General features: G+C 41.1%; 1 protein-coding gene across 3 annotated transcripts in view; it reads left to right on the top strand.

Annotated features, from left to right (window-relative positions):
* Window positions 1–14,244: 14,244 nt before the first annotated feature.
* The window catches only part of TTK (TTK protein kinase), a 37,478-nt gene continuing 24,584 nt past the window's right edge, over window positions 14,245–27,138 (top strand). For 2 of the 3 annotated variants that reach the window (XM_040598456.1, XM_040598455.1), the window contains exons 1-5: window positions 14,245–14,422; window positions 16,749–16,893; window positions 17,166–17,388; window positions 20,592–20,698; window positions 25,434–25,574. In XM_040598456.1, the coding sequence (XP_040454390.1) occupies window positions 16,749–16,893; window positions 17,166–17,388; window positions 20,592–20,698; window positions 25,434–25,574 (616 nt within the window). In that variant the 5' untranslated portion in view covers window positions 14,245–14,422. Of the gene's footprint in view, window positions 14,423–16,206; window positions 16,239–16,748; window positions 16,894–17,165; window positions 17,389–20,591; window positions 20,699–25,433; window positions 25,575–27,138 lie in introns of all 3 variants that reach the window. The other variant, XM_040598457.1, reaches the window with a different exon arrangement.

The following is a 27,138-nucleotide window of genomic DNA, read 5'->3' as shown; positions in this document are numbered from 1 at the left end:
GGGGTTGTGCTTACTCCAGAGGGGCGGGGGCAATGTCCCAAATGTTGGATTTAGCGTCTGAAGGCCTGATGCTGTCTAGGCTTGTTGGACCTTGATTGTGCCTTCTTGGGTGTAGTCATCCTCAAATACTTTCCATCTCTCCAGGTCTACTTTTTTTCCCAGCAGATGATTTCTGGAAAATCAGCCCTTCTGTTGTTTGGTTGGGTTTTTTTTTCTTTTTTTTTTTTTTTTTTTGTTTCCCCCCCCTGTTACTAAATATCACAGTTACATGGGCTTATAGAAGTTGCATATTAAACCAGTCTGGTAGGAACTGACTTCTTGGTTAAATATTTAGAAGTCACTTCATGTTCTTCTGGTTAAGAGTATTATTTAGATTACCCAAATCTACAACTTGCCATCACTTTTTCAGGTCCAAATTCACAATTATATGCGGTGTCTTTTCTTGCTTTCACTGGCTGTGGTAAAGGAGTCATCAAAGGAGGCTTTACAATTGCAATGGTCTCAACAGTTACACAGTCTGTGGAGCAGCTTGCCCAACATTTTATAGATATCCCAACCTTCTAAAGACCCCACACAGTCATACAGACTGGTGAATTAACAGAAAGAAATATGTATCCTATTTTCTCTGACAATAAACAAATGTGGTCCGGTATTTATCTTTTTTTTTTAGATACTGGAACAGGAAGTGTCTGAAACCACAGCTGTATATCATATTGCAGCTATAATGGTGATTGCTGTTTAGATGTCTGTTACACCTCTTTTGAAAGGTATATGTTAAAATGACTGATGCACATTATTGCGTTATGGCCACCTACTCTTTGAAATACTCTAATAATGGAGTGAACAATTGGTAACATGTTGTAATAACTTTAGGCTCTGGTCTGCTATTGCGAACAAATGCATTTTTCACCTGTGCACATTCTTAAATGTACTATTTTGAGCTGCCCAAGTAAAACTATTTTTACTTGGTTCTTTCTGATAGTCTAAGTATTTTCTCCAACACCTAACAACAGCAAAGTCTCAAGTCAGTCATTTATGAGGAAAGGTGTTAATAATAGATGTTGAGCAAACTCAAGTCTCAGATTTCTTAAACTGGAAGGCGTGCACAGATGATGTCCCTCTGCCCACACCTCTTATTTTCATTAAAAGGCAAATTGGAGTCTCTCAGGGATTTCTAAGGGAGAGGTGACAATAGATTCAAGTTTTTCTGGCCCAGCTTAAGCTAGTCACATAGAAACTACATGCAGTATAAGGGCTGTACAGAAGAACGCGATGTACAAACTAGCACATGTTGCTTCTCAGGCAGGTTTCAGAGGACTGTCCCCGTACAATTGCATCTTTTCTGAACTGGACCCCGCCCATGTCCAACTGGACCAGAATTCTGGCAGAAAAGATTGTAACTTGTACCTATCTGACTAATTGCCCTTAACTGACCACTTCTGCCAAAGCTCTAACCACAGAGGTAGTGGTGAGTACTATCTACAGTTTTACAGGTCAAAACTCAGATTCTAAATTTCACTAAGCAGCTGATTAGCAGCCAGTGTAACAAGTTTGACAGGTTTTACTGCAGTTAGTATATATTACCTGAAATTTTTAGAAATATGAAAGAATGCACTTATACAAAACATACTGCAGTAAACATGGCAACTACCATGCTTAGCTGCGGTAAAATGGACACTCAAAAGGAAATTTCCAACAGATATATATTAAAAGTATGTTTTCTTCTGTTCTTTTTACATGGACATCCGACAGAACCTATGGATCCAGCATGACCCAAAGCTGTGAACCTGCACAACAGACTGTTCACACGATTTCTCAACTCTGTTCTTTTCTAGTTATTTCCAGCCCACATAAATCTGTAACTCAGTTTGGCCATATATGAAGCAAGCAGCTCAACAGCACCAGCTGGATCTGATTAAATCAGTACGTACAGCTGGGTATTATCCTCCTACTGAAGGCACCACAATTCTCATACCATCGTGGATTTCCTGTGAGGCCTCATACATGCATTGTGCTGGCCAGATAACAGAACAAAACACAGGAGAACTCCAGTTGAAAAGTCATCCGTGGCACATTACTAATTATCCAGTATGCAGGTGAGCAATCACCTACTGTTTGTTGTACTCGGTGCCAGCCTGTAGAGGCTGACACCATAATAGGTCTACAATTATCATCATTTGAAGTGGGTATACATAATAATATACTTTTCCTCAAAGATTAGTGCAGCCATTGAGTGCCAAAGAGATCCTCAAATGAGAAAGTTCTTAATGTGCTGGAATTGCTATTGGGATCTCTGGGACTGTGTAAATTAAGGTACACCACTCACTTTTCCATGCCTTAGTTTTCCAATATAAGATGTGAATAATACTTCTCAGCCTTACATAGGTGCTGAAAACCAAATTCTCAGATATTTTCAAGGTATTCTGATGAGATGGCAATGCACAGAAAAGCATCTGAAAATGAAAAGTCATTGACAGGATGAAAATGGATGCTTGGACTGATTAGCAATTCATCATTGAGATATACAGGCTGCCTTGTTACTTCCAAGGGGAATAAATTAAAATCTGGAAAGCGGGTGATCAGCTTAATTAAAGCCATTCAGTTTTTAACCGCAAAATACAGACTGTACAGTGAAAAAGAAGCTAGTAACAAATTAGGTTGGGAGACAGAGCAGGGGACTGGATGAGGAGAAATGCTATTGCTTGTGGAAGAAGCTGTTTAGAAAGAATTTACTTTACCTTACTTAATTGAGTGCAAGTTACACACTTATGCTAAAATAGCTGCAGACATTCCCTTGATAGTCAGCTGAGAGGAAGAAAGACAACTCCAGAGTCCCTCACCTCATCTGCGGTTTGAAAGGATGCAGGGTTAGACAATCTCCCCTGTGCTGGCTGCAAAGGGACATGAATCACTTGCTTTGTCTGGCTACCTACTGTTCAGATAGGGAAGAGGAGGTAAAATTAACCCTAGCCTCCTGTTTTGATTTTTTTCAGTAGTAGCCAAAAGCTTAACGCTAGCAGTTATCTCAAATTGTAATAATGAACAATTAGACATTGCACCACCACATGAGTCAAGATGTGACCTTATTCTAGAAGAAGTATAATCAACTCTATCTTTTTGGTTCTTGGAGAAGCAAGGAGGGGAGTCAGCAGAACTGCTGCCTTGGGCTTCCAGAGGGCAGACTTTGGCCTGTTTAGGATCCTGGTTGACAGAGCCCCTTGGGAGGCAGCCCTGAAGGGCAGAGGGGTCCAGGAAGGCTGGGCATCCTTCAAGAAGGAAAGCTGAAAGGCACAGGAGCACAATGTCCCCATGTGCTGAAAGATGAGCCAGCAGGCAAGAAGATCAGCCTGGCTGAACAGAGAGCTTTGTCTGGAACTCAGGGAAAAAAAAAAGGAGTTTATAACTGGGAGAAGGGGCAGCAACTCAGGAGGAGCACAAGGATGTTGTGAAGTTATGCAGGGAGAAAATCAGAAGGGCCCAGCCCAAGCCCAGCTAGAACTTAACCTGGCCACTTGTAAAAGACAATAAAAAACGGTTCTATAAATACAGAAGCAACAAAAGGAGGACTAAGGAGAATCTCCATCCTTTATTGGATGCAGGGGAAACATAGCACCAAAGGAGGAGGAAAGGCTGAGGTTCTTAATGCCTTCTTTGCCTCAGTCTTTAATAGTAAGACCAGTTGATCTCAGGGTACCCAGCTCCCTCAGCTGGAAGACAGGGATGGGGAGCAGAACGAAGCCCCCGTAACCCAAGGGGAAATGGTCAGTGACCTGCCAGTGACACCACTCAGACACACACAAGTCTATGGGGCCAGGTGGGATCCACCCAGGGGCACTGAGGGAGCTGGCAGAAGTGCTCACTGAGACACCTTCAATCATTGACCAGCAGCCCTGACAAAACAGGGAGGTTCCAGTTGTCTGGAAGTCAGCTAGTGTGACACCCATCTACAAGAAGGGCCAGAAGGAGGATCCAGGGAGCTACAGGCCTTTCAGCCTGACCTTGGTGCCAGGTAAGGTTATGGAGCAGAACATCTTGAGTGCCATCGCACAGCACATGCAGGACATCCAGGGGATCAGGCCCAGCCAGCAGGGGTTTATGAAAGGCAGGTCCTGCCTGACTGACCTGGCCCAGTTTCCTTTTATGACAAGGTGACCTGCTCAGTGGATGAGGGAAAGGCTGTGTGCGTTCTCTACTTAGATGTTAGTAAAGGCTTTGAGACCACTTCCCACAGCGTTCTGGAGAAACTGGCTGCTCAGGGCTTGGATGGGTGTAGTGTTTGCTGGGTAAAAGTCTGGCTGGATGGCCGAGCCCAAAGAGTGGTGGTGAAGGGAGTTACCTCCAGCTGGCGGCTGGTCACAAGCGGTGTTCCCCAGGGCTCAGCACTGGGGCCAGGCCTGTTCAATGTCCTTATCAATGATCTGGACGAGGGGATCGAGTGCACCCTTGGTGAGTTTGCAGATGACAACAAGGGGGGAGTGTTGTTCTGCTTGAGGGCAGGAAGGCTCTGCAGGGGGATCTGGACAGGCTGGATCAATGGGCCAAGGCCAATTGTATGAGCTGAGCCTTCAACAAGGCTCAGTGACGGATCCTGCACTTGGGTGACCACAACCCCACACAGCGCTACAGGCTTGGGGAAGAGCGGCTGGAAAGCTGCCTGGTGGGAAAGGCCCTGGGGGTGCTGGTCAACAGCCACCTGAACATGAGCCATCAGTGTGCCCAGGTGGCCAGGAGGGCAACAGCATCCTGGCTTGTATCAGCAACAGTGTGGCCAGCAGGACCAGGGCAGGGACTGTCCCCCTGTACTGGGCACTGGTGGGGCCCCACCTCGAACCCTGGGTTCAGGTTTGGGCCCCTCACTGCCAGACAGACATTGAGGTGCTGGAGCGTGTCCAGAGAAGGGCAACGGAGCTGGGGAAGGGTCTGGAGCACAAGTCTTATGAGGGATCTGGGGTTGTTAAGTCTGGAGGCTTGGGGAGACATTATTCTTCTCTACAGCTACTTGAAAGGAGGTCATAGGCAGGTGGGTGTTGGCCTTTTCTCCTAAGTAACAAGTGATAGGACAAGAGGAAATGGCTTCAAGTTCACCAAGGAGGTTTAGATTGGATATTAGGAAAAATTTCTTCTCCGGAAGGTTTGTCAAGCATTGGAACAGGCTGCCCAGGGAGGTGGTTGAGTCACCATCCCTGGAGGTATTTAAAAGATGTGTAGATGTGGCGTTTAGGGACATGGTTTAATGGTAGACTTGGCAGTTTTAGGTTAACAGTTGGACTCGATGATCTTGAAGGTGTTTTCCAACATAAAACAATTCTATGATTCTGCGACATTCTTAATATATCTCTTGTGGAACTGCTGGCTGGTTTTCTGGCCAATAGTAGAGGTTTATATCCAGATTAAGCAACTCTTGTTTGATAGTTTTTAAATAGTATTTGAGGCCAATATTCCTTAAAGAGAAAAGCAGAAAGAGAAGAACAAAGAAATAAGAACAGAAAATGGGAGAACAAAACCCATAGATTTGTATGATGGGTCAGAAGAGTCATCAGAATTTTTTTCTCTAATTCCCCAGGAAGAAGATGTTGTGAAGAAATAAATCTGACTGAAATGATCTTTGTAAGATGAAACTCATACTTTCCAAGTGATAAAGAATCACAGAATAGTCAGGGTGGGAAGGGACCTCTGGAGATCATCTAGTACAACCGCCTGCTAAAGCAGGTTCTCCTAGAGCAGGCTGTGTAGAGTTGTGTCCAGGAAGGTTTTGAATGTCTCCAGAGAAGGAGACCCCACAGCCTCTCTGGGCAGCCTGTTCCAGTGCTCTGTGTTCTTGTTTCAGCTGGGATAGAGTTCATTTTCTTCTTAGTAGCTGATGCAGCGCTGTGTTGTGGATTTGGTGTGACTGGAATGCTGACAGCACACGGATGGGTTTGGTTGGGTCATGTTTACACTAAGTCAAGGACTTTTCAGTTTCTCAGGCCCTGCCAGAGGGAGGGCTGGAGGGGCACGGGAATCTGGGAGGGGACACAGCCAGGACAGCTGAGCTGACTTAGCCAAAGGAAGGGATATTCCATACCATACGATGTTATGCTGAGTCTATAAACTGGGGGAAGAAGAAGGAAGGGTGGGGACGTTTGGCATTATGGTGTTTGTCTTCCCAAGTAACTGTTATGTGTGATGGTGTCCTGTTTTCTTGGGGATGGCTGAACACCTGCCTGCTGATGGGAAGCAGTGAATGAAATCTTTGTTTTGCTTTGCTTGTTTGTGTGGCTTTTACTTTACCTATCAAATTGTCTTTACCTCAACCCATGAGTTTTCTCGCTTTTACTTTTCTGATCCTTTCCCCCATCCCACTGTGGGGGGAGTGGGTGAATGGCTGTGTGGTGCTTAGTCACTGGCTGGGGTTAAATCACAACACTGTCACCCTCAAAGTAAAGAAGTTTTTCTTCATATTCCGATGGAACTTCTCGTGTTGCAGTTTGTGCCTGTTGCCCCTTGTCCTGTCACTGGGCACCACTGAAAGGAGCCTGGCCCTGTCCTCTGGACACTCGCCCTTAAGGTATCTGTAGACATTGACCAGATCCCCTCCCAGTCTTCTCCTCTCCAGGCTACACAGCCCCGGCTCTCTCAGCCTTTCATCACAAGGGAGATGCTCCAGTCCCCTCACCATCTTCATAGCCCCCCACTGGGCCCTCTCCAGCAGTTCCCTGTCTCCCTTGAACTGGGGAGCCCAGGACTGGACACAGCACTCCAGGTGCGGCCTCACCAGGGCAGAGCAGAGGGGGGGCGGGAATAACCACCCTTGACCTGCTGGCCACGCTGCTCCCAATGCCTCCCAGGATGATCCCATTGCCCTTCTTGGCCACCGGGACACACAGCTGGCTCATGGGCAGCTTGCTGTCCCCCAGAACCCCCAGGCCCTTCTCCGCAGAGCTGCCTTCCAGCAGGTCACCCCTGGCCTGTGCTGGTGCAGGGGTTGTCCCTCCCCAGGTGCAGGACCTTACACTTGCCTTTGTTGAGCTTCATTAGGTTCCTTTCCTCCCAGCTCTCCAGCCTGTTCAGGTCAAATGCTGATCAGTTCTTGAACACCAAGGATGTCTTGTGGATTCACAGAGTTTAAGGTGCTATGGACCACTGGAATATCCCACTTGATCTCTTAGCAGTTTAGAAATTTTCATGTAGTAGCTCTACTAATGATCACAATAAGTTATGCTAAACATAACATACTGTACCACAAGCTTTATCTTTAACTGAAGAGCAAGAAAATTTATGCATTTCTTTCCAGAGCTTTTCCCATTTCTCAGCTCTTTTTCGCTGAAATGGGAAAACCTGTCTCTAATTCATTCTTCTGCATTGGTCCCAGTTTTGATAAATGTATATTCAAATCTGGTATGGCTGGCACCATTGCTGAAGTGATCTCTGAAGTGGCACCATTGCTGAAGTGACGTGGTGGTGCCGTTCGTGATGTTACATAGGTGCTCTTGGTGTTGGCATGAATGTACCCCACAAAAGATGCCCTTTGCAAAATATTCCACTTCAAATACCTGTGAAGTCTGGCTGTTCCCCATATAACTCTCCCATAACCACATCTGAGATCCAGCAGATTTTCACAGTGCGCTCCATAGCTTTCATCACCTTGTTGCAATGTTACAGTCACAATTTCTCACCACGTCGTCTAGATTTCCATGCCCCTTCAGTCAGTTGAACTTCAGGTCAGGACCTAGTCAAGAACCTAATAATTTGCCTGCAGCCTTAACATCATCTTTGTATCAAGTTTATTGGTAGCCATTTTATATCACCAATAGAATACTCAAAATATGTCTGAGATATCCTTCATTTCAGGACAGCTTGAACACTTCTTGGTGACACTTCCTTTTCGGGTTCTGTTGATTAGGCAGTTTCTAAATCAGTGCTTTGTGTGTGTGTATATCTGTGCATTTTACAGACTTTCAGCAAAAAATGGTATCAGACAGCACAAAGAAGCCCAGGTACAATGGCTATCATTATTTTAGTGATCAAATGTGTCCATTAATATGGAAAAAAAGTTTATTTTCTAAGTCCAGTCACAAAGCATGCATCGGATCTGTGAACGAAGAAACACCATGGGACAAGATCCACTGATACAAATAACTATTGTTCTCTATTTCTTTTCATTAATAACAAAAAAAAAATTACACATTATTCTCAAAAGCAGGCAGTAATGACAAACAAGCAGTATGTCACGGAAACAACACCGATGAAAAGTGGGAATACTAGACATCTGGTGATTATTCTTGCTGATGAAAATCTTAATAGTTTGTTAATTATCTACTTATTTTCAGAACAACTTCAGAGCTCCTGAGGTGACTGCCATCTAGAATGTTTGTTTGTTTATTCTCGTAGACATCCGTAGGTTGTTGCAATTCATCAGCAGTCAGGAACAGTACAGATAAGCTCAGTGAAGTGTCCATGAAATACCCTGCAGAGCTTTCTCCAAATCAGCTATACTGAATGCCTGTCATTAGTTGTAACCAACAAGCTACTACCTCTTTTCTTTTAGATCAATGCTTTGTATCAGAGAAATTAAATCCCAAATACCAAGTCAAGAGGCTGGGTTACTGGCTGTCAAAATTTCAACTAGAAGAGGAAGAATATATACTTTTGAAGAAAACACTATAATGTGGTATAAAGATTTTATCAACATTTGAAAGACCCTTCATGACTCACCTGTACCTTTGCTACATTAAGATTTGCAGTACCATCATTCGAACTGATACAAAATCTTACCATATCATGAGGTGCTTAAAACAATGAAACAGGATTTTCACATGGTTAACTCATTACAAAAGACGGATCTCTCTCCTTTTGTTTATTATCCAATCTAGTCCTTCTTTTTGTGATACACACATTACTTCCATTATTCAAACTGAAATCACCTTTTGGTGGAGACTTCAGCTGATCTACTTAAAATTCCCTACACATCTATGACTCTATAGTGAATAAAGTATCCAGCATAAACATTTATAAGCAAACAAATCACAGTTCTACCAACAATCCAAACACCACATGTATTTTATATTTTGTTGAAGAATATTAAATGGGCTCCCCTTTATTTTTTCTATCAGCATTACAGCCTTTTTTTTTTTTCTTTGGACCCTCTTCTCTCTCTGATGTTTTTTTCAGAGGTTTACCCTGCCTTTTTTCTCCCAGTTTTGGTTTTGCCAGATTCTATATGGCATCCAGATTTCTTATCATAGCTACAGAAGTTAAAGGAAAACTCCTTACAGCATTATTTATTTACTCAGTAGAATGATACAACTTTCTTTTCCTTTGACTGCATCAAAACTCCTGCTAATAAAATAATCTATGACTACATCCCTCAAGTGAAGATAGATGCAGAGCAGATTCATGCAACGCGTTTCATTAGATTTGGATTCTGGTCAAACACGAGAGCTCCAACACAACAAAACCATCAAACCCACCAAAAATGTATATATGCAAGGAGGAGTAAGGCAACGTAAGAAAAAAAAAATCGTTTCACTTATTTTTAGCTGAAGGCTGAGTTGCTCTATGCTTTGTAGAGAAACACAGGCACCTCCATGGGATCATCCATTACATTCTAAAACAGGTGTTTGGACTGAATTTCTCTCATGAAATGCCTCTTTTCCTTGACTGTTGAGTAAGCTTATATTACTAGATTAGGTAACATATTTAAATTCTTGATAAACAAAGACGAGTAAGATAAATTTCAATGACAGACCAGTGTAGGTATCACATCATTAATACATCATATGTAGTGTTTATGGAAAGCTAATGATGAATATTATCAAATTAATAAGGCATATATACATATCTCTTTTTTTGTAGCGTGTTAACAATCTTGAAAATACTGTAAGTATCAGAAGAACCATACCGCTATAACAAACACAGTTATTAATGTGTAAAGCCAGAATGTAAACTGAGAGGCTGAACTGTTCTACTTAGTGCATTTGCATTATTATAATGCAACTTCCAAGGGAGAAGCTCAGAGAAAGAGCTTGCTTTTAGCGGCCTTAGGCAGACTGCAGATGTGGGACCGGCTTACGAAGAATCCGAGAAAAAGGTAAAGGAAAGACATAATCTTAAGAAGCTGGTGAGGACGCATAGCCCTGCTATTCTCTTACGGCTAAATGAGGTTTCAAAATATAACCGGTTATCGCTTAAAGAAGAAAAGACTTTCAGAAATATTTTAAGTAAGTTCGCATGATCTCGTTTCTGGGCTCTGCACTTTGTAATCAAGAACCGGACCTGGGCAGCTCAGATTTCCCTTTTTCCTCTCTGGCAATCGGGAATAACGACGGGAGCCACGCCAGCGCCCCGGGCGGCGGGGAACCACACGCTGCTTGGGCCGTCCCTGACCAGCGCTTTGGCGGGAGCTTCCCCTCCCCGGTCCGCAAACACCGCCGGGGAAAAGAAGCCTGCGGAAAAGCCTGCCGCCGCTGAGGGAGGCGCTGCCCACGCTCCTGCCCAGCCGGACAGCGAGGTACTGTCCCCGCCCCGCACAAGAGCGCTGCAGCCGGCTCCCGAGGGGGACACCGGGCCGGGCGGAACGCCTCAGCCGCTGGGGCGGGTAACAGCCGCGCCGCCCGCCCTCCGCAGCGCGCCTGCGCACGGGGCTCCCCCGCCGCTCGGGGGCAGCGGGACGCGGCGGGAGCCTCGGGGCAACCCACGAGGTGCCGCAGGGGGGGAGGCAGCTGCGGCTGTTGTGAGTAGCGCTACTGCCACAGCTCTCCTCCAATAGCCAGGCGGGCTCCGCTGTTTTCCCTCCTCTGACCAATCAGCGCTCGCTTCCTTCCCCGCGCCGTGAGCCGTTCTGACCAATGGGGGGCGGGCTCTTTAGGGTCCGGTACTGTTCAAACTGGGCGCGGCGCGCGCGCTCGGCCGGCCGGAGCCGCGTCCTGGCCCTGAGGCGGAGGCGGGTGAGTGAGTGTGGCGGCTCCGGGCGAGTGCGGCCGGGCCGGGTCCGGTCCAGGTCCAGGTAATTGCGGCCGGGCCGAGTGCGGTGGCGCGCCCGCGCCTAGCGTTGAAGCTGCTGAGCGGCGGTGGAGGCCGCGCGGCCCGGGCCGCCTGTGGCGGAGGGGCTCCCCCGGCCCGCCGGGAACGGGAGGCTGGTGCCCCGGCGTTGCGCGGTGGCCTGGGGCGGGGCGCTCGGTGGAGAACGGGGCCTGCGGCTCAGCTGCGCTGCTGCCCCTGCGGGTAGGGAGACCTGGTGTCTCTCCTCATCACCCTCACCGCCTTTTCTTGCTGCTGTCTCTTCACGATTTCTTTGTTTACCTGAATTTTACGAACTGTTTCGGGAGTGGTGTTTGGTGGGTTTTGTTTTTATTTTTATTTTTTTTCCCCTCCTAATTTAAATTTGGTAAATTCTGAATCTAAACGAAAAAAGCTCTGGATGGTACCAGCTGTTTGCAGACTTGGCAACACACAGGAAGATGTAGTTGGGTGAGGGTATCAATACGTTGTGTAAGTTGCCTTTAAATAGGCTGAGGAGTAGCACTTTATAGAAATACATGTAAAGCAGAGCTGTGCTTGATACGAATTCACGCAAATAGTTTTGGACCCTGGAAGGTGCTTGTGGGCAAGGAGAGGGGAAAGGAGAGAGGATGGTCTTGGAAGCTCTGGCTAGTGCAAGTGATAAAGCAATAGCTATTCCAGAAATGATGCCCTAAGTTAAAACTTGTCTCAGTTATGTCCCTTGTTACTGCTTGGCTATAATCTTAAGCCATCAGGACTTAAAATTGTGTCTTATTGGTTTTGTGTGCTGCTCAGTTCTCTGCTGCCTCTTGGTAAACCTTCCTTATAGCTTCAGGTTTGTTTATGCTGCAGTAGCTCACCTGCTTTTCTGCTGTCCAGCTTCATTCTGATTACCTTTATTTTTGAACCTTACCCTTCCTTTGTAGTGTCTTTTTTCAATTTTTGCTATTTATTTTCATAGTCATGTTGCTATTTTGTACAACTCTTATTTTTGTGTTGTGTTGTTTTGTTTTCCTTTGCAAAAATCCTGATTTAGGCTTTCAGGCTTGTAAACAAAACCAAGAAAAGATTATGCATGTGTATAGTTTTTCTTAAAGCCTGGGTAGAGGCTGCAAAAACCTTCAAAAAACCGTGTTTTTATGTATTTTGGGAAATAGTGGCTGGATAAAAAGAGAGACTTACTAGTGGCCACAGTAAGGAACAGGCTGGAACTTATCAAGTCTGTCTAGTTAGAAAACTAATAATCTTGTAACCCAGTCTTCTAGTCAGTGTCATACGGTGTATGAAGGAAGCAAAGTTGGAGAGGATTTGGAGGGCTTTGCCACAAAGTCTCGATTCAGACTTTGACTGCTTATGGAGAAATTTAGCTTGACTCTTTCTAGTAGCCATTTTTAAAATGTCTGAGTAAGCAAAAGTCACAGGATTTCTTTCCTATTCCTACCGTTACAATGTGCTCTTTAGGCTTTAACCTAAAAGCTTGTATCTTTTAACAAGGAGGTCTTCTGCTTTTGTGACTTCCCCTGTGTTTTAAAGAAACTCATCGGCATGAAAATTGGTATCTATTCCTTCAAATCAGTAATAAAAACTAGCTTCTGCTGTAACATTTATAGAATACTAATTGATAACCGGTGAATGACCAACAATGCCATGTGTTTCTGAAGATGGTTGTGTGTTGCATCTTTCCATTCTTACTTGCCTTGAATGTGGGTGGCAAGATCCTGAGGGCAGGAAGTTTGAAACACTTAAATGCCCACGTAGTAGAACCTAATGTTCAGGAAGGGTGTTTAGTAGTACTGTAGTGTGTTCAAGTTGATTTAACTGCTCTTGGAGATGGTTCTACTTCCTGTAACTGACAGCATTTTCTATACTACATGCAAACCTGTGCACCTTTGCTTAAATAGTGAGCACTGCAAAAGAATTAACTGAATATATGAACAGAATGATGCAAATACTGTAGAAGGTGGCTAAGGTTAGTTTTTCCCTCTTGTGTGTGATCCTTCTGCATAGGAAGGGAAAATGTCAGAGAACATATGCATGGGTGAAGCTTCTGATTTAGAGAGATAGGTGGCATTTTACCTCCTCTACACAGAGTAGAGGACTTCAGCATGTAGTTTGCCTGTTCCAAGCATCTACTAAAGTTAACAAACAAATATTTAAGGATAACAGTATAGCCGCAATGGTGTGGAGATATAAGGAAAATACAGGTAAATAGGATAACATTGATCAGCTTAGTAAAAGAAATTAAGTCGCTAGGAGGAAAAAAGCCAGGCAAGCTCTTGGGCACTTGCTAAAAACTTCTGCTGCCCTCTACACCTGCTTGGATAGACAGATGCAAAATGTCAGTAGATACCAGAGGTAGGAAGTGTACCTTTTTGTTCAATAATTAAAAAGTATTTTCATGTTTTTCTCAAAGTTTGCATTTGAGGAAAAACTATCTGGCTCTATTCAGAATTTGAGCCAATAGTGTAAGACAGCAAATCCACTATTTCAAGACTGGATGCTATTGTTTCTCTTTATTATTAATGTTCTTGAGTGTATTACATGTGAAATCCTATGGCTAGCCTGTACTGCCACTTTATCCATTTACAACATACACAGCTTTCTAGTCTCTGTCCCTTGGCTCTCTATTTAGTGGATCTGTATGAGGGGCTGAAGTTAAACTACTATGCCTTTTTTAGAGGTAGTTCTGTCTGATGTCTGCATACATATTTTCCCTGTTGTTGGTTCCCTGTCCCTAACTTCCTTTCCTGTATGGACTTCTAAATCTCAGATGTGCTGCCATGTAGCTTTGCAGTTAAAAGCTGAGTTCCTGTTGAGCGCATATATAATGGCATGTTGCTCTTCTAGCTCTTTGCCATCTTGTCAGTTTGAACTTCTCTCTTTGAAGTGCATTCATGGCAAATGCTTTCTTTAAAAGTAATCATACAGCAGATTAAGCCAAAATGAGACTGAATACTTGCTTGTGGTTGTACTTTGGCATGAGTAGAAAGATTAGTTGCAAATCATGACAATAAAGTGAGTATGCCCTTAGTGCATTTTTTTATCTGTAAATGTCATAATAAGCTGACACACTCGGAAGTGCTTGCCCTCAGTCCAAAAGTAGTCTTTGAGCATTTTTGTTCTGTTTTTGTTCCTAGCTAGACAGTTTTATTGATTTAATGATAACTGTATTTCTGGGGTGTCATGGAGATTAGTCAAGCTTACAAGGGTATACTGATAGTAATTTACTTTTCAATGTGTAACCATTCTGTTTTTGATACACAGGAACTTCTTCAGGATGGAGAGCTATGTTTCTTGCCTTTGTTGGATTCTTGGGATCATCTGAGAGAGCCTGACCCTCCATCCATCTTGCCTTGTAAAAAAGATATATCCATTCTTCCAGAGAGTTTTTCTCCATATAGTACGCATCAAACCTTGAACAGTTAAGCAGCACACCAGAAATGTAAGCTGGATGCATATTGATGAGAGTTAAGATGAAATTTATACAGAAAATTACTTTTTTCTTAGTATATTTGGCAAGCCATCACTACAGAAAGGATAACGAGCCTTTTACATTGGTGATGAAAATATAAATATTGTGTTTAAAATGACAAAATCCATCTGGGAATTGTTAGCAGTTACAGTTGTAATAAGGGATCATGGTATTACTGAACATAAGGTAAACTTTTGATCTTGGTGCTTCAGGTTCTGGAGAAGCTGACTTCATCTGTACTTTGAGGGGATGGGTACAGCTCAAGGACAGATCTTTAAGGATATTCACACCCGTAAAGAGGAGATTTGGAGTATCTGAGTTCCTGTAGCCCCTTTTGCTATATTTAGAAAAGGCAAAACCGCAACGTGTACCAACATCTCCCTTACAAAGAGACAAATGTGTGTTTTCCTATAAAGTAAATGCATATCATTGCTAAACTGGCACATGAACAGTCTTTGCTACAGTAATCGCCTATGTAACTTTTAGCAACGTGATCCCCAAAAGATGGAGCAGTTTACAGAGCCAGTTTCAGGATAGCCTGAATAATAAGCCTGAAAAATAAAATAAAATAAGAATAATAAATTAGATAAAATAATTGAATGAATTTGCAAAGTGTTGGTCAAATGTAGGCATACAGAGAGGGGTTTGTGTAGCATGCCTCTGAGTAAAGAAAACTGTTCTCTTTTACTAGTAAGCTGCCACCCATGTCAGTGAGGCTGTGTGTATCCTTTGAAAAAGTGATATGGCTTGTTCTTTGGAAATGTGCATAAAAGTTTGCCTTTCCTGAACACAGACATTATAGAATATATATACATATATGTTAATTAGACATAGTTTTGTCTTAATGTTCCTAATATTTTCTTTTGTAAGCCTCAAATTACTCCAGTTATGTGGACATAATTCTTAGTAGTTGATGGAGTACACAGATTTGCTTTAGGGTTCTCTCAACCTGCACATACTTAGTGAAACTGTGCAGATGTCTTTGGTGTTTCGTTTGTGTACTTTACTCATCTTCTGATTAGTGTCTTCTGTCTAGCCTGCCCTTCCACCATCAGTTTGTAGTTTCAGTGTTGGGATTGTATTCCTTAGTAAAGCAGACGTTCTAGCCAGGAATTAATACAAAAATTGAATATTATTTATTACAAGTGATGTAATGTAGTAATTTTGTTATGCCTACTGGTTCACCTGTTTTCAGTGGTTTGTCTTTGTGTAATTGCTTAGAATGAATCCTTTTGGATAGACATCTAGGTGGTAAAAATTTTGCAACAGTGGAAGTTAATGAGAACTACGACAAGTAACTATTTCAGAATGTTTGATTTAGAATCTCAGTGGTATAAATAAGTGCACTGCATTTCATTGAAGTGCTTTAGAGAATGTTAATGGTAAAATTGAGGCATAGCAAGGACGGACTGGTATTTTTCAGACCACATCTCACTGTCCAATTAAACATGTGTTATGTTAAATAAAAATACCATGCTGTTAAAGAGGAAGTAAGGCTAAAAGATGGGTTGTAAGTATCTCTTAAGTCCTGATTTCAACTCTTAAGTTATACCTGTGATGGAAAAAACAAATATTGTTCAAATTTGGAAGTTTATACTATCAAGTTTTCTTTCCATATGAAAAGTGTTTATGTTTAAACAAGGTGTGCGTGTAGGTTGACACATCTAAGGTAGTCTAACCCAGCCTTACAGGTGTCATCAAATGAAAGTCTCTCCTTCTTGCCTTTCCTTTCTCTTCTCCATATGGTGACACAGCTGAGAGAGCAGGAAAAACATAACGCAAAAAGGTAAAAGCTCTCCCTTTATGTAGTTTTCTGCTGGGATTTGTCCCTGAGCCAGGTCACCATGAAGTCTTGACAAATGCTTGTTCAGTTGCTGTTTATTCAAGAGAAGTGGCAGGAGTTTGTGGCTAGGAGGACTGCCTCTTAGCCATCCTAATCTATGGATTCAGGATGTGATTTAATGCAATAGACATAACTATTCAGGCAGCATATCCCACCTCCATTTTATTCAAACATTGGATATACCTTATTGGAAAGGGCTACTGTGAAGCATGGACTAGTATTTTGGCAGATGAGTTAAGTACGGATTCTTTTTGCTCATCAAAGTTGGCTTCTGCTAAGTTCACTTGTGTAACTATCTTGACAAAGGCTTAATGGAATGTTCGTGTTACATAGTGTGGTTGAGTCTCAAGCTGCAAAGTATATATGAGAGGCTTTCTCATGGTAATTCCAATTCAGGTGAGCTACAACAGGCTTCTTCAGTAACTTAATTGGTTTTTCACCTTGTGTCTGCAGATGGAGGAAGATGACTTAAGTGAAAGGGGGTTGCCACAAATTGCTTCAATCATGAATAGAGTTAGAGACTTGAAAAACAAGTACAGAAATGAAGACAGCATCACAGATGAGCTTAACTGTACTAAAATCTTGGCTGATACAACAGGTATGTGTGTTTGCACAATTGACACCAGAGTAACAACATTTCTTAACCTAACAAAAGAACCATTAACTGAAAGGATTTAAGTTTAACATTTTACATTTCTTTAATATTAATGACCACAAAATACATTTAATCTCTCCTTGTTTTAGTTAACTGTGTTGCTCTAACTTTTTCTTAAACTACTAGTCATCTTACATGAGATCTTATAAAAAGTTTTTTCCTCTGTTCATGTTTGCTGCAGTTTGAATCAATCTTCTTTGTTGTTTTACTGTTAGATAACTCGGGAACTGTTAATCAGATAATGCTGACAAATAATCCAGAAGATTGGCTGTGTTTTTTGCTTCGGCTAGAGAAGAAGGGTATTCCTCAGATGGACGTTAACCTGCTGAATACACTCATTGGTCGTTACAGTCAAGCAGTGACAGCGTTACCTGCAGAAAAGCATAGTGAAGATGAGAGCTATGCTCGCATCCTTGTGAGATTTGCCGAGTTGAAAGCGTAAGTATAAATTTCAATATAAGAACTTATAATTAAGAATCATGCATTTGAATGATGATAAAAATAGCTTGGGTTTTTTTTAGTGGTTTCTGCAACAAATTATTTTGAGTGTGGATGTTTTCATATAGGCTTCTTGAAACTGAGCAGCTTTGGCTAGTCAGCTTATCTGTTGTCTCCACAGTACTTGCATTTTTTGTGTATGGTAATAAACATGATTGTTCAGAGGTATTTGATTTAGAGATGTTAACATGCGGGGTTTTTTCTGGCTTCTATGGGGAAACGGCATGAGGCACTTTATTTTCAGCGTTATACTTCAGCTCAAAAGAAGCTGTATGGGTGAGATCTGATATAACTTTGGGTATCTATAATCTGTATATTACACTTTATGTTGTAAGTTAGGATTAATTTCCGCGTGGACTTCTATAGTTTGGCTGTGAGGTAGGTGGTTTGCTACTATCTAATCCATCTAGTCAAACCATGGTGGTCTGTCCTTGGCTAGTCCTTCTCCCTTGTTAGGAAAGACTCATCCCAGCTACATTAAATTAGCTGCTGTAGGGTAGGAAGTATGTCTCAGAACATCATTCTGTACTTCCATACTGATGAAGTTAGTTTTGATTGTAGTCATTTATTGCTTTATTCAGTCATAATTTGGGACAAAACCAATTTCTTTTTGCAAGATTTCCTTTATCACTTGAAATAGCATTGTAGAAAATATTGAAAGGCTCTGTTTTAACACTGCAGCAATCCATAACTATTATGAGTTGAACATGTGGTCTTCCAGTGAATATAGCTGGTCTTTTTGTTTCTTGTGTGTCCTCTGGTTCGGCTTTTAGGCAGGTGGCTTGATCTTGCAGGATGATGTTGTCTACTTTTTTGTCTATAATAGCATTTGCATGGGTCTTGCTGCATCAGTGTAAACTGAAAGTGTAGAATGGAAGTTGTCTGACTACTGTTGAGAAACAAGCAGGAGTGAGCAAGACCTGCCATGAATCCTTAGTACCTTGAAGAGCTAAGGTGTTTCTGTGTAAGTGGAGTAAAGCACATCTTCCAGAAAGAGCTCCTGTCCTTAAAGACGCTGAGAGAAGGTTTTCTTATTTGAAGGTTAGTTGTTTTTCCTCAGAACAGAAGTTGTGCAGCACAGGCTTCCAACTAATACTTTCTAGGTGTCTTTGGGAGAAGGGTGCTCTTCAGTAGGGTTCTGTTTGCTGTTCTCCCAAAAGTTCCACCTAACAGGAAAAGTACAACAGAGCATCACAAACTTCAGAAGCAGTGACAACAGCTTGAGATTTTAGTGTCTGTTGGCATCAATGCTTTTCTTCTGATCTAAGCTGGATTATTCCTTTCTTGGCACTGGACCTGTGTTGTACTGGTATCTTCTCTAGCTGCCATCTGACTATGCCAAAACCTTTTGATGTATTAGGATACTGAGGTGGTTTGAAGAACCCTTGGACGCTCTGAAACAGGCAAATGTGAACAGTCAGCTGCATCTGTGATTATCTGTATATAGCACACTAACCATGCTAGGCCTGCTTTCATGTAATGCTTCTGGCTGTAGCACAGTGCCACCAAGTGTGTGGCACTTGATGCCTGTTGCTAACTTAGGTCTTGTACTGTCAGAGTTGTTGCTGATTTCTACAGGAACTTAAAATTTAATACACCTCTGTAAGGGAATGTAATTCATGTTACAGCTTAATTTTTTGTTACTCTGACTTTGCCTGGAGATGGGTTATTCTTTGTCCTGTCACTTTGGATGATCATAGCCAAGTTTATTAAACTTACTGGAGTCCAGTAAGATGCCTAAACTATGGTAGAGACTTTTCTCATTCTTAATTCCACATATTTCTACTGGAAATATGTTCCATTTAGCTTTGTGTTGTATTTTTCTGTACGTATGTCTTAAGCCATTGTCAAATTTTTCACTGTCCCCACTCCTAAGTGCTACCTTTGTTTACCTGTTGAACCAGGGTGGAATTTTGAAAGAAATTTCTTTATTTCTTGATTATGGATTTTGCTGAAAAGAAGTGTTAAAATAACTTTTTTAATATTAAAAAGGGGGAAGGGAGACCATTGAAAAGTAATGTTAACTTATTTCATAGTCATAGATTTGGGTGTCTTGTCTTGAAGAGTATTTACTTAAGCTGTAGATCCTTTAGAATATTTAAATGTTTGTGTACTTTGTGTAAGTATCTCAGTTCCTAACTTAGCAATCTATGGCTGAATGTAAAACTAGGATTAAAACCTAGTAAAAGAAAAGAAACGTAAATGTGGAGTATCTTGTCTGGACTTTGTGGCACGTTTTTGAAGTATACCACGTTTGCCATTACTGATTGTGGCGTGTCTGCAGAAAACACTTAAATCCACCTTGTGCTACCAAATTTAACTGATAAGACTGTGCTGTCTGGGAGTATGGGGAATAACAGGATGAATTCCCTATGTCTTGTAAGAGTCTGTTCCCATAGAACCCTTGATAGAGGTAGCTATTGGGTAAATGCTTGTGTCCTAGTTTTCTGTAGGTATGGTATTCTAGATGTAGCAACAGAAGCAACTTCCTTCAGTTACCTACGTCTCTTCTAAGGGAATCTGACAACTTGAGTGCAGTTGCAGAAGCTCTTCAATGTAGAAAAGCTCATGAGCTCTAACAAATCTTAGTTCGGTATTGCTTTAATGTAATGGATTGGAAACTTTGTGACCATATTGCTGCAGGATATAACTAATAGTGTATATAACATTTCTTCTGATTTGATTAATGCAAAACACTTTTCCATGCTTGTTGTTTCTAAAGCAGTCTTTTCCTTGTCCCTCCTGCCTTGCAATCTCCCTAGTACAGAAGTGGATGCATCCAGAGATTTTACTCTAGATACGTCAGCCTGTACCTTGGGAGGGCTACAGGTGGGTGTTCTGAGGGAAAATATATACATATTTTGAGGAATAATTTAAGTGGGGACAAAGAATGAGTCCTCAATCTTTCTCGTCAGGTTTCAATACATTGTTTTTTGGAAAGGATCAGGTTAATATCTTACAATTATTTAGCTTTTTAAGACTCTGCGTATTTGTACTGATGACTCTGAGAAAGAGGGAAAACTTCAGCTATGGATGGATTGCTTTTCCAGAATTATCTAGTGCCATCACTTAGCACATGGAACTTCATCCTTGTTACTTAGGGTCTTTACCTTTGTGTAACTATTGTTATGCTGTCTTTACAGTCTTCAAGATCCAGAGGAGGCACGGGACCAATTTCATCTGGCCAAACTGAACTGCAAGAGATTTGCTTTTGTCCATGTGGCTTTTGCACAGTTTGAGCTATCACAAGGTGTGTAGAAAAACTTGTTTGGTGTTGCTTTTCTGTGTTCTGGGTTTTGTTGTTTTAAACTTCTATTATGTAGTTTGCAAAGAAATGAGTAGGTTTTAAAGCAGAAAAAGAAAAAGCTAGATTTTCTTTTTTGATTGAAATTTAACAGGAATGTGAGTTCGCTTTTTAATAAAAATATGCGCATAGTTCTTAAGTATATTTTCTTTTTAGAAATAATGTTCAAACAAGGTGAAAATTGGCAGTGATATCTGTTCTTTTTCTAAGCTTAGGTCTTGCAGTGGGAGGTGTGAGTAAGGCTTTTGCTTTGTTGAAAAATGGTGCTCAAATTTGAGTGGTAGTTTCCCTTTTTTTTTCAGCTTGCTTGTGGAAGAAATTCTTGCTCTTTCCAAACAGCAACTGTAGACTTTGTTTCTTTTTTATTAAACCAAAATACACTGTAAAATTGTAATTTGGTCCAATTAAATTTCCCCCCTGCCACTCAGGTTCTTAAGTAGCTAGCAGTTGGATTTTGATTCTGTTTCTTGTTCCATTGTTGAACGTACATGTTAGGAGAGTGGAGATGCTTCATATCTTATCTTATCTCACAAATGCTGTGGACTGACTTCTTTGACAGTCCCATAGATGTCATGTTCCAGTCAAACAGGGGGGCAGTTTGTCAGTATCCAAAACAGAATGGTAGTCTTTGTCGCACGGTGCCACACAGCAGTGTTTTAGGCAAGCCATTCTGATAGGAGGGTGATAATGTCTCTTAAATTCTGGTTTCCTTCTTTAAGGTTCCCTTCTTTATAGTGTTCCTTGGTGTACTGGATCTGGCTTGGGTGGGGTTAATTTTCTTAACAGCTCATATGATGCTGTGTTTTGGACATGTGACTACAACAGTGTTGGTAACAGTTAAAACACTGGTGTGCTGCTGAACTGGGCTTGCACAAGGTCAATGATTTCTGTTTCTTGCTTGGCTTCTCCTCTGTCCAAAGGCTGGGGGTGGGCAAGAGTTTGGCAGGGGATGCAGCTGGGACATAGGGTATGGAATACCCACGCCTCTGGCTTCGTTCAGGTCAGCTGTCCTGGCTGTGTCCCCTCTGTTTCTTGTGCCCTGCTGGCAAGGCCTGAGAAATTGAAAAGTCCTTGTCTTAGGTCAAATATGACCTAGCAACAAGAAAAACATCAGTGTGTTATCAACATTGTTCTCATACCAAATCCAAAACACTGCACTGTACCAGCTGCTAGGAAGAAAATTAGCTGTATCCCAGCTGAAACCAGGACACCCAAATTGACCAAAGGGATGTTCCATGCCATATAGCATCATGATCATCAATAAAAAAACCCTGGAGGAATAGTCTTTCCACAGCAGCAGATGCTTGGAGACTGGCTGGGCATTGGCCTGCTGGTAGGAGGTGATGAATGATTGCCTTGGCATCACTTGTTCTTTTTTTCCTTTTCCCTTCACTTAGTAAACTCCTGAGGTTTTTTCTTGCTTTTCCTTTTCCAGTTCTCCCTCTAGACTATTAAGTTATACTTTAATATATCTAGAGCAATAGGTCTTCAACACTTTGGGCCAGTACTCCAAGTTCATCTGGGCTGACGTTGCTTCCTTCTTGCTGTGTGTAGGGGAGGGTGGCCTTGGCACATGGTAGCAGGGTTGTGCTGCCTACCCACAGGCTCATATTTTCAGATGTCTTTAATTTTCTTTCTGTGGTAGATTTGAGCAATCATCTGTCACCCTGTTTATCTCCTCCATTTAACAGCTTTGCTCTATCAGAAAGACTAGCAGTTTCCATGAAAGCAGTTTTCTTTGAACCAAGTAGCCTTGGTCGATATATTTTGAAGTTTTTGTGGTTTGTTTTTCTTCATGGATTTTATCAGTACCATGCAAGCTGTTGTATATTGCCTAGTATGAAAAATTCTCCCCAAAATTAACTACAATAAACTGTCTGTTCTACACTGTGGATTCTGAATGTGTCTTACTAGATGTTCCTCTTTGTTTACATCTGTTTATGGACAAAACCACTACCAGTGGGAAATAGGCTTTTGGTCCAGTACTTTTTAAACTGTATTAGGATTTCTTTTAGATGTTCAAAGTGTCCCATGAAGAAGAGTAATTTCAATAAAATCAGTAAGTAAATAGTCATTTGTCTTAGGCTTTCTGTTTTTTTTTAACTAATAAGTTTATTTGTAGTGGAGGAGGAAAGGTTGTGGAAATCCCCCTCAGAAATACATGGCATGTGTTTAATTGATGGAAGAAGGATCTAAGTAGGACTCCTCCACACAGAGGGGAAGACAAAAAATTGCATATTTGACTTGAAACTCCACGTTTTTGTGTCAGATGAATCTGTTATCTGGTCTTGTTCCAATATGAACTTGTGGTGTAGAACTTATAAACAGTAGTAAAAGGTAGCTGATTTGTTTAGTGAACACTGTATGCTTATTAAAAAAGATAATAAACTAGTAATACTGCAGTAATAAAGATATTGTCAAATAAGTTCATACACAACAGGTTTTGTTTAACCAAAGTGTAGAAAAGGTACCACTGGGTTACCAATGACTAAATTAATCCTTGTATCACAATTACTTATGAGTTTTAATTACCTTGTACCGATGGAATGTTTGTACAATAGTTTCTCTTAATTTGATAGCAAATAGTCAACCTAAAATGAACCTTCCGAATCTCAAAGGAATAAGCTATTTGTGATTGATTTTATCTCCAGCATGTGCTCAGATACATTTTATCCTTGAGCTGGTCTAATTAACGTTTGGTGATGGGTATGGAGCTGTAGTGTCCCTGCTGGGTGCTTCAAAGGGGACTAAACATAGGAGTTTATATTGTTCCTTTAAGAGTGCTGTTCCTGTTTTACTGCGTATGTCCAGCTTAGGTCAGAGGGAAAGGTGGAAGGTAGTGTTTTGCTATTTCCTCATCCCAGTGATTTCAGCAGTGCTTTGGCATGCCTGCCAGTTGCTTCTGGATTAATGCATGTTTCCCTTTGTGTTAAGAAGAAAAAGTGAATTATACATAGACTTTCCCATTTTGAGCAAAACTGTGAGCTAAAGCTCAAGTCAAAATTCTGAAATTATGGCTGACAAATTGACTGCTTTCATTATAAATTGATTATTCATGACTTGAAAATAGTGACACAATAAAGGTGCCATTCTGTTTTATTTAAATGCTGAATACAACTTCATTTAAATCAGTCAGATGAGGAGCTGTCTCTTCCTCAATTTTGGTGTGCCTTGGGTAGTGTACTTGAAGCAAGATTTGCTTGTGAATTGCTCTGAACCCATGACTGTAAATGAAACTACTTTTGGTATATAAAATGTTATGCCTAGGTGGATCATTCAGGCTTTTTGTATGTGATGAAGTGGACTGATTGAAACTCAAAGATAACTTCTGACTTTACTCTTGTGCCTTGGTTCCTTGTCTATTAAGGGGGATGGAGCAGTTAATTTTTCACATAGGTGTTCTGGTATTGTGTTTTTTGTTATTGAGGCACATAATATAGGAGGAATTACTTTCATTTTGAGTAGCAGGTCTTGTTCAAGCGACCTGTGGTTACTAAATATAGCCAGAGGAAGAACACAGGTTAGGGATTCTTAAAGAAATGCTAAGCCTATCTACTTGCTAAGGATTTGAGGGAAGTAGTACTTGATTATATGGTTAAAAAACAAGTCACAACAAATACGCACCACGTGAATTTAAAAGAAATCATATCCAATCTTATTCTGGTGTTTCCTTGCTTCTGTGTGAAACAACATCCAGTTAATATCCTTAAAACAGGTTACTTAAGTGTAAGTTCTTAATATATGCACCCCACTCCCCTCCCCAGTCTGAACTGCAGGCGACATTGACGTCTAACTTCAGTTATCAGTGGAGTTATGAGTGCTGGAGACATCATGGAGCTCTGAAATAATACTATTATATCGTGTAAGAAATACTTAAGTATACATGTATGAGACACATACAAGAAGTGGTTTACATTTTGCTGTTTTGGCACTGAGGAATGAAATCAACAGCTATAACAAAACATCGTATCCTTTTGCCCTGAAACTCTCTAAACCAAGGAAGAGATTTTGGTTGCAGTGTGCTTTCCTTACTTGACTCCTATGTTTAATACCTGTATGTGTACACGCTTATACATTTAAACTGAATGCTTTCAATATATTTTAACAGCCCCCCCCGCCCAGTTCTCTTCGGTCTCTGTTTATGGCACTTAGTAACGTGTAAAACTGTAATGAAACTATATCCTTCCTTTTAATTTCTTTTTTAACTGTAGTAATGTTTGATTTAATAGCAGCTGCTTTTAACTTTATTACATGTATTAAAGATGTCTTAATACATACAGGATAAAGGTTTGTATCTCGTCAGATTGAAACTGAAGTCCATAAAGGTAGTTGTTCCTTGCTGATACTACAGGAAAAAAAATGGACTCTAGGACTTACGTTGTATTTCCTTGTAGTTCCTATAGCACTAAACAAATACTGAGAACGTAGTGTTGAGTTTTATAAAGCAATTTTTGTGACTGTGGTCAACTTCATGTGAAAAATTGACTTTGCATGACTCGCTTGTAACTAGCTCAGGCAGTATTCTTAAAGTGGATATCTAAGTGGGGGAAGCCTAATGAATGATGGCTTCAGAGAATGATGCAAAGTGAATGTAAGATGGCATGAATGTGATAACATCTTTAAATGTGTTGCCCCAGTGTAACTGTTTATTTCCTTGATTTCTCTGTGCCTTTCTAATTAGGAAATGTGAAGAAGTGTAAGCAGCTCCTTCAGAAAGCTGTGGAGTGCTCTGCTGTTCCACTAGAAATGCTGGAAACTGCTCTACGAAACTTTAACTTACAAAAAAAGCAGTTGCTTTCAGATGAGAAGGAGAATTTAGCAGGTAACTGCAGTTTCTTAATGTTGGTGGAGTTTATGAATGTTGTAATTCTAGATTGAAAACTATCTAATGTTTGTCCCTTCTACATAAGACCTCATAATCTGCCGTTGTCTAAAACGGACATATCTATATTCTCGATCTTACTCCTTCAGTACTTGGCTCCATCTTCAGTGCAGTGATTGTAGTTTGCAGAAGCCATAAATTGGTAGATTCTCTAATTCTGCAGAGGGCATTCCTCTGACTGTTGTTAGGTATTTGTAATAGAAACTTACAGCTGAAAGTGTGAAATAAGAGCTATTGGTGGTAGAGAAGAATTAGAACTGAAACAGACTAAACTATACAGATAGTTTACTTAGAGGTCTATCTTGTGGCAGACTGAAGTTCTGGCAATCACCTCAGTGAAGTCAAATCTAGGAAAATTAAGTTTCAACCTTATATTTATTTTACAAATGGATGAAACCCATGTATTTATCAGTACAAAATTGAAGTGCCTGACTGTATCATAAAGCATAACTGATACTGTTTGCTGGGTATGTAACTTCAATAAGGGAATTGTTGCCTTATGAAGCTTTCGAGAGAAATTTGGAGTGGGATTGAGCAAAAAAACATGATTAGACTTCAGTATTTAAGTGCATGTAACTAACTCTTCCAAGAGCGGTGCTTAACAGTTCCATATTTTTCCTTTGTATAAGGACAGATCGTGGCAAAATGTCTCACGTACATTTCCTTGGGGATATGTCTTCATGAACATGGTTTGAGATACGGCTGGCTCCTGTTGAATCAACCTGTGTGTGAAATGCTAGTTATGGGGGGGGGGAACCCCAAACGTTTGGCAACACTTACAATATGGCATTAACTTACAGTTAGTATTGAGTTTTTTAGTAAACTTTTATTTTTGGGTCTGTTCTGTTTACCGTTAATCAGATATAGACCTCTTTAAGTGCCACACCTGATGTACTGTGCCACAAGAGAATATATTGTGGAATATCCTTCCTGGATTGTGCAATTTCTGCCATGTTATTGGCTTTACTTGCTGTAAAGCTAAGGGAATACCTATGAAATAATACATGGCAAAACCCTGTCTGCCATTTAGGAAGCAGTGAACTTTGGGGGAGGAATGGGCTTACTTAGTTTTTCATCTGTATGAGCTTGTAACATCAGGTATTTAAATAAGCTAAGTATTAATTCAGCTATTAAAAGATAAGTTTAAAAGGTAAATAACACTAGACTCTAAAACACAGGGATGTATGTGGCCTAAATCACTGAACTTGTCTTTAAGTGAATTTATATGGTCCTTCTAGAGCAATAGAGAATGTTTTTGTGTATAGGCATTTGTCTTGTTTGTTTCACGTTACTATTTAAAGAGCTGCTTTTGAAAGTTTTATCTGAGAACAGATGTGCTGTTATGTATGAGTGCATTCCTTCATAGCTTCAAAAGATTGTTCAGAAAGCTGTTGACAGGAATTAAGCAGTTGTAGTGTAGTAATACAAGCATAAAACCTGTGCCGCAAGTCTAGAAGCCTTTGCTTTAATTCCCTTTTTGCCTGTCTTTCGCATGTCTTTCATT

Source organism: Falco naumanni, chromosome 6 (assembly GCF_017639655.2).
Source record: "Falco naumanni isolate bFalNau1 chromosome 6, bFalNau1.pat, whole genome shotgun sequence".
Lineage (NCBI taxonomy): Eukaryota > Metazoa > Chordata > Aves > Falconiformes > Falconidae > Falco > Falco naumanni.
This window is presented reverse-complemented; position numbering and strand designations above follow the sequence as displayed.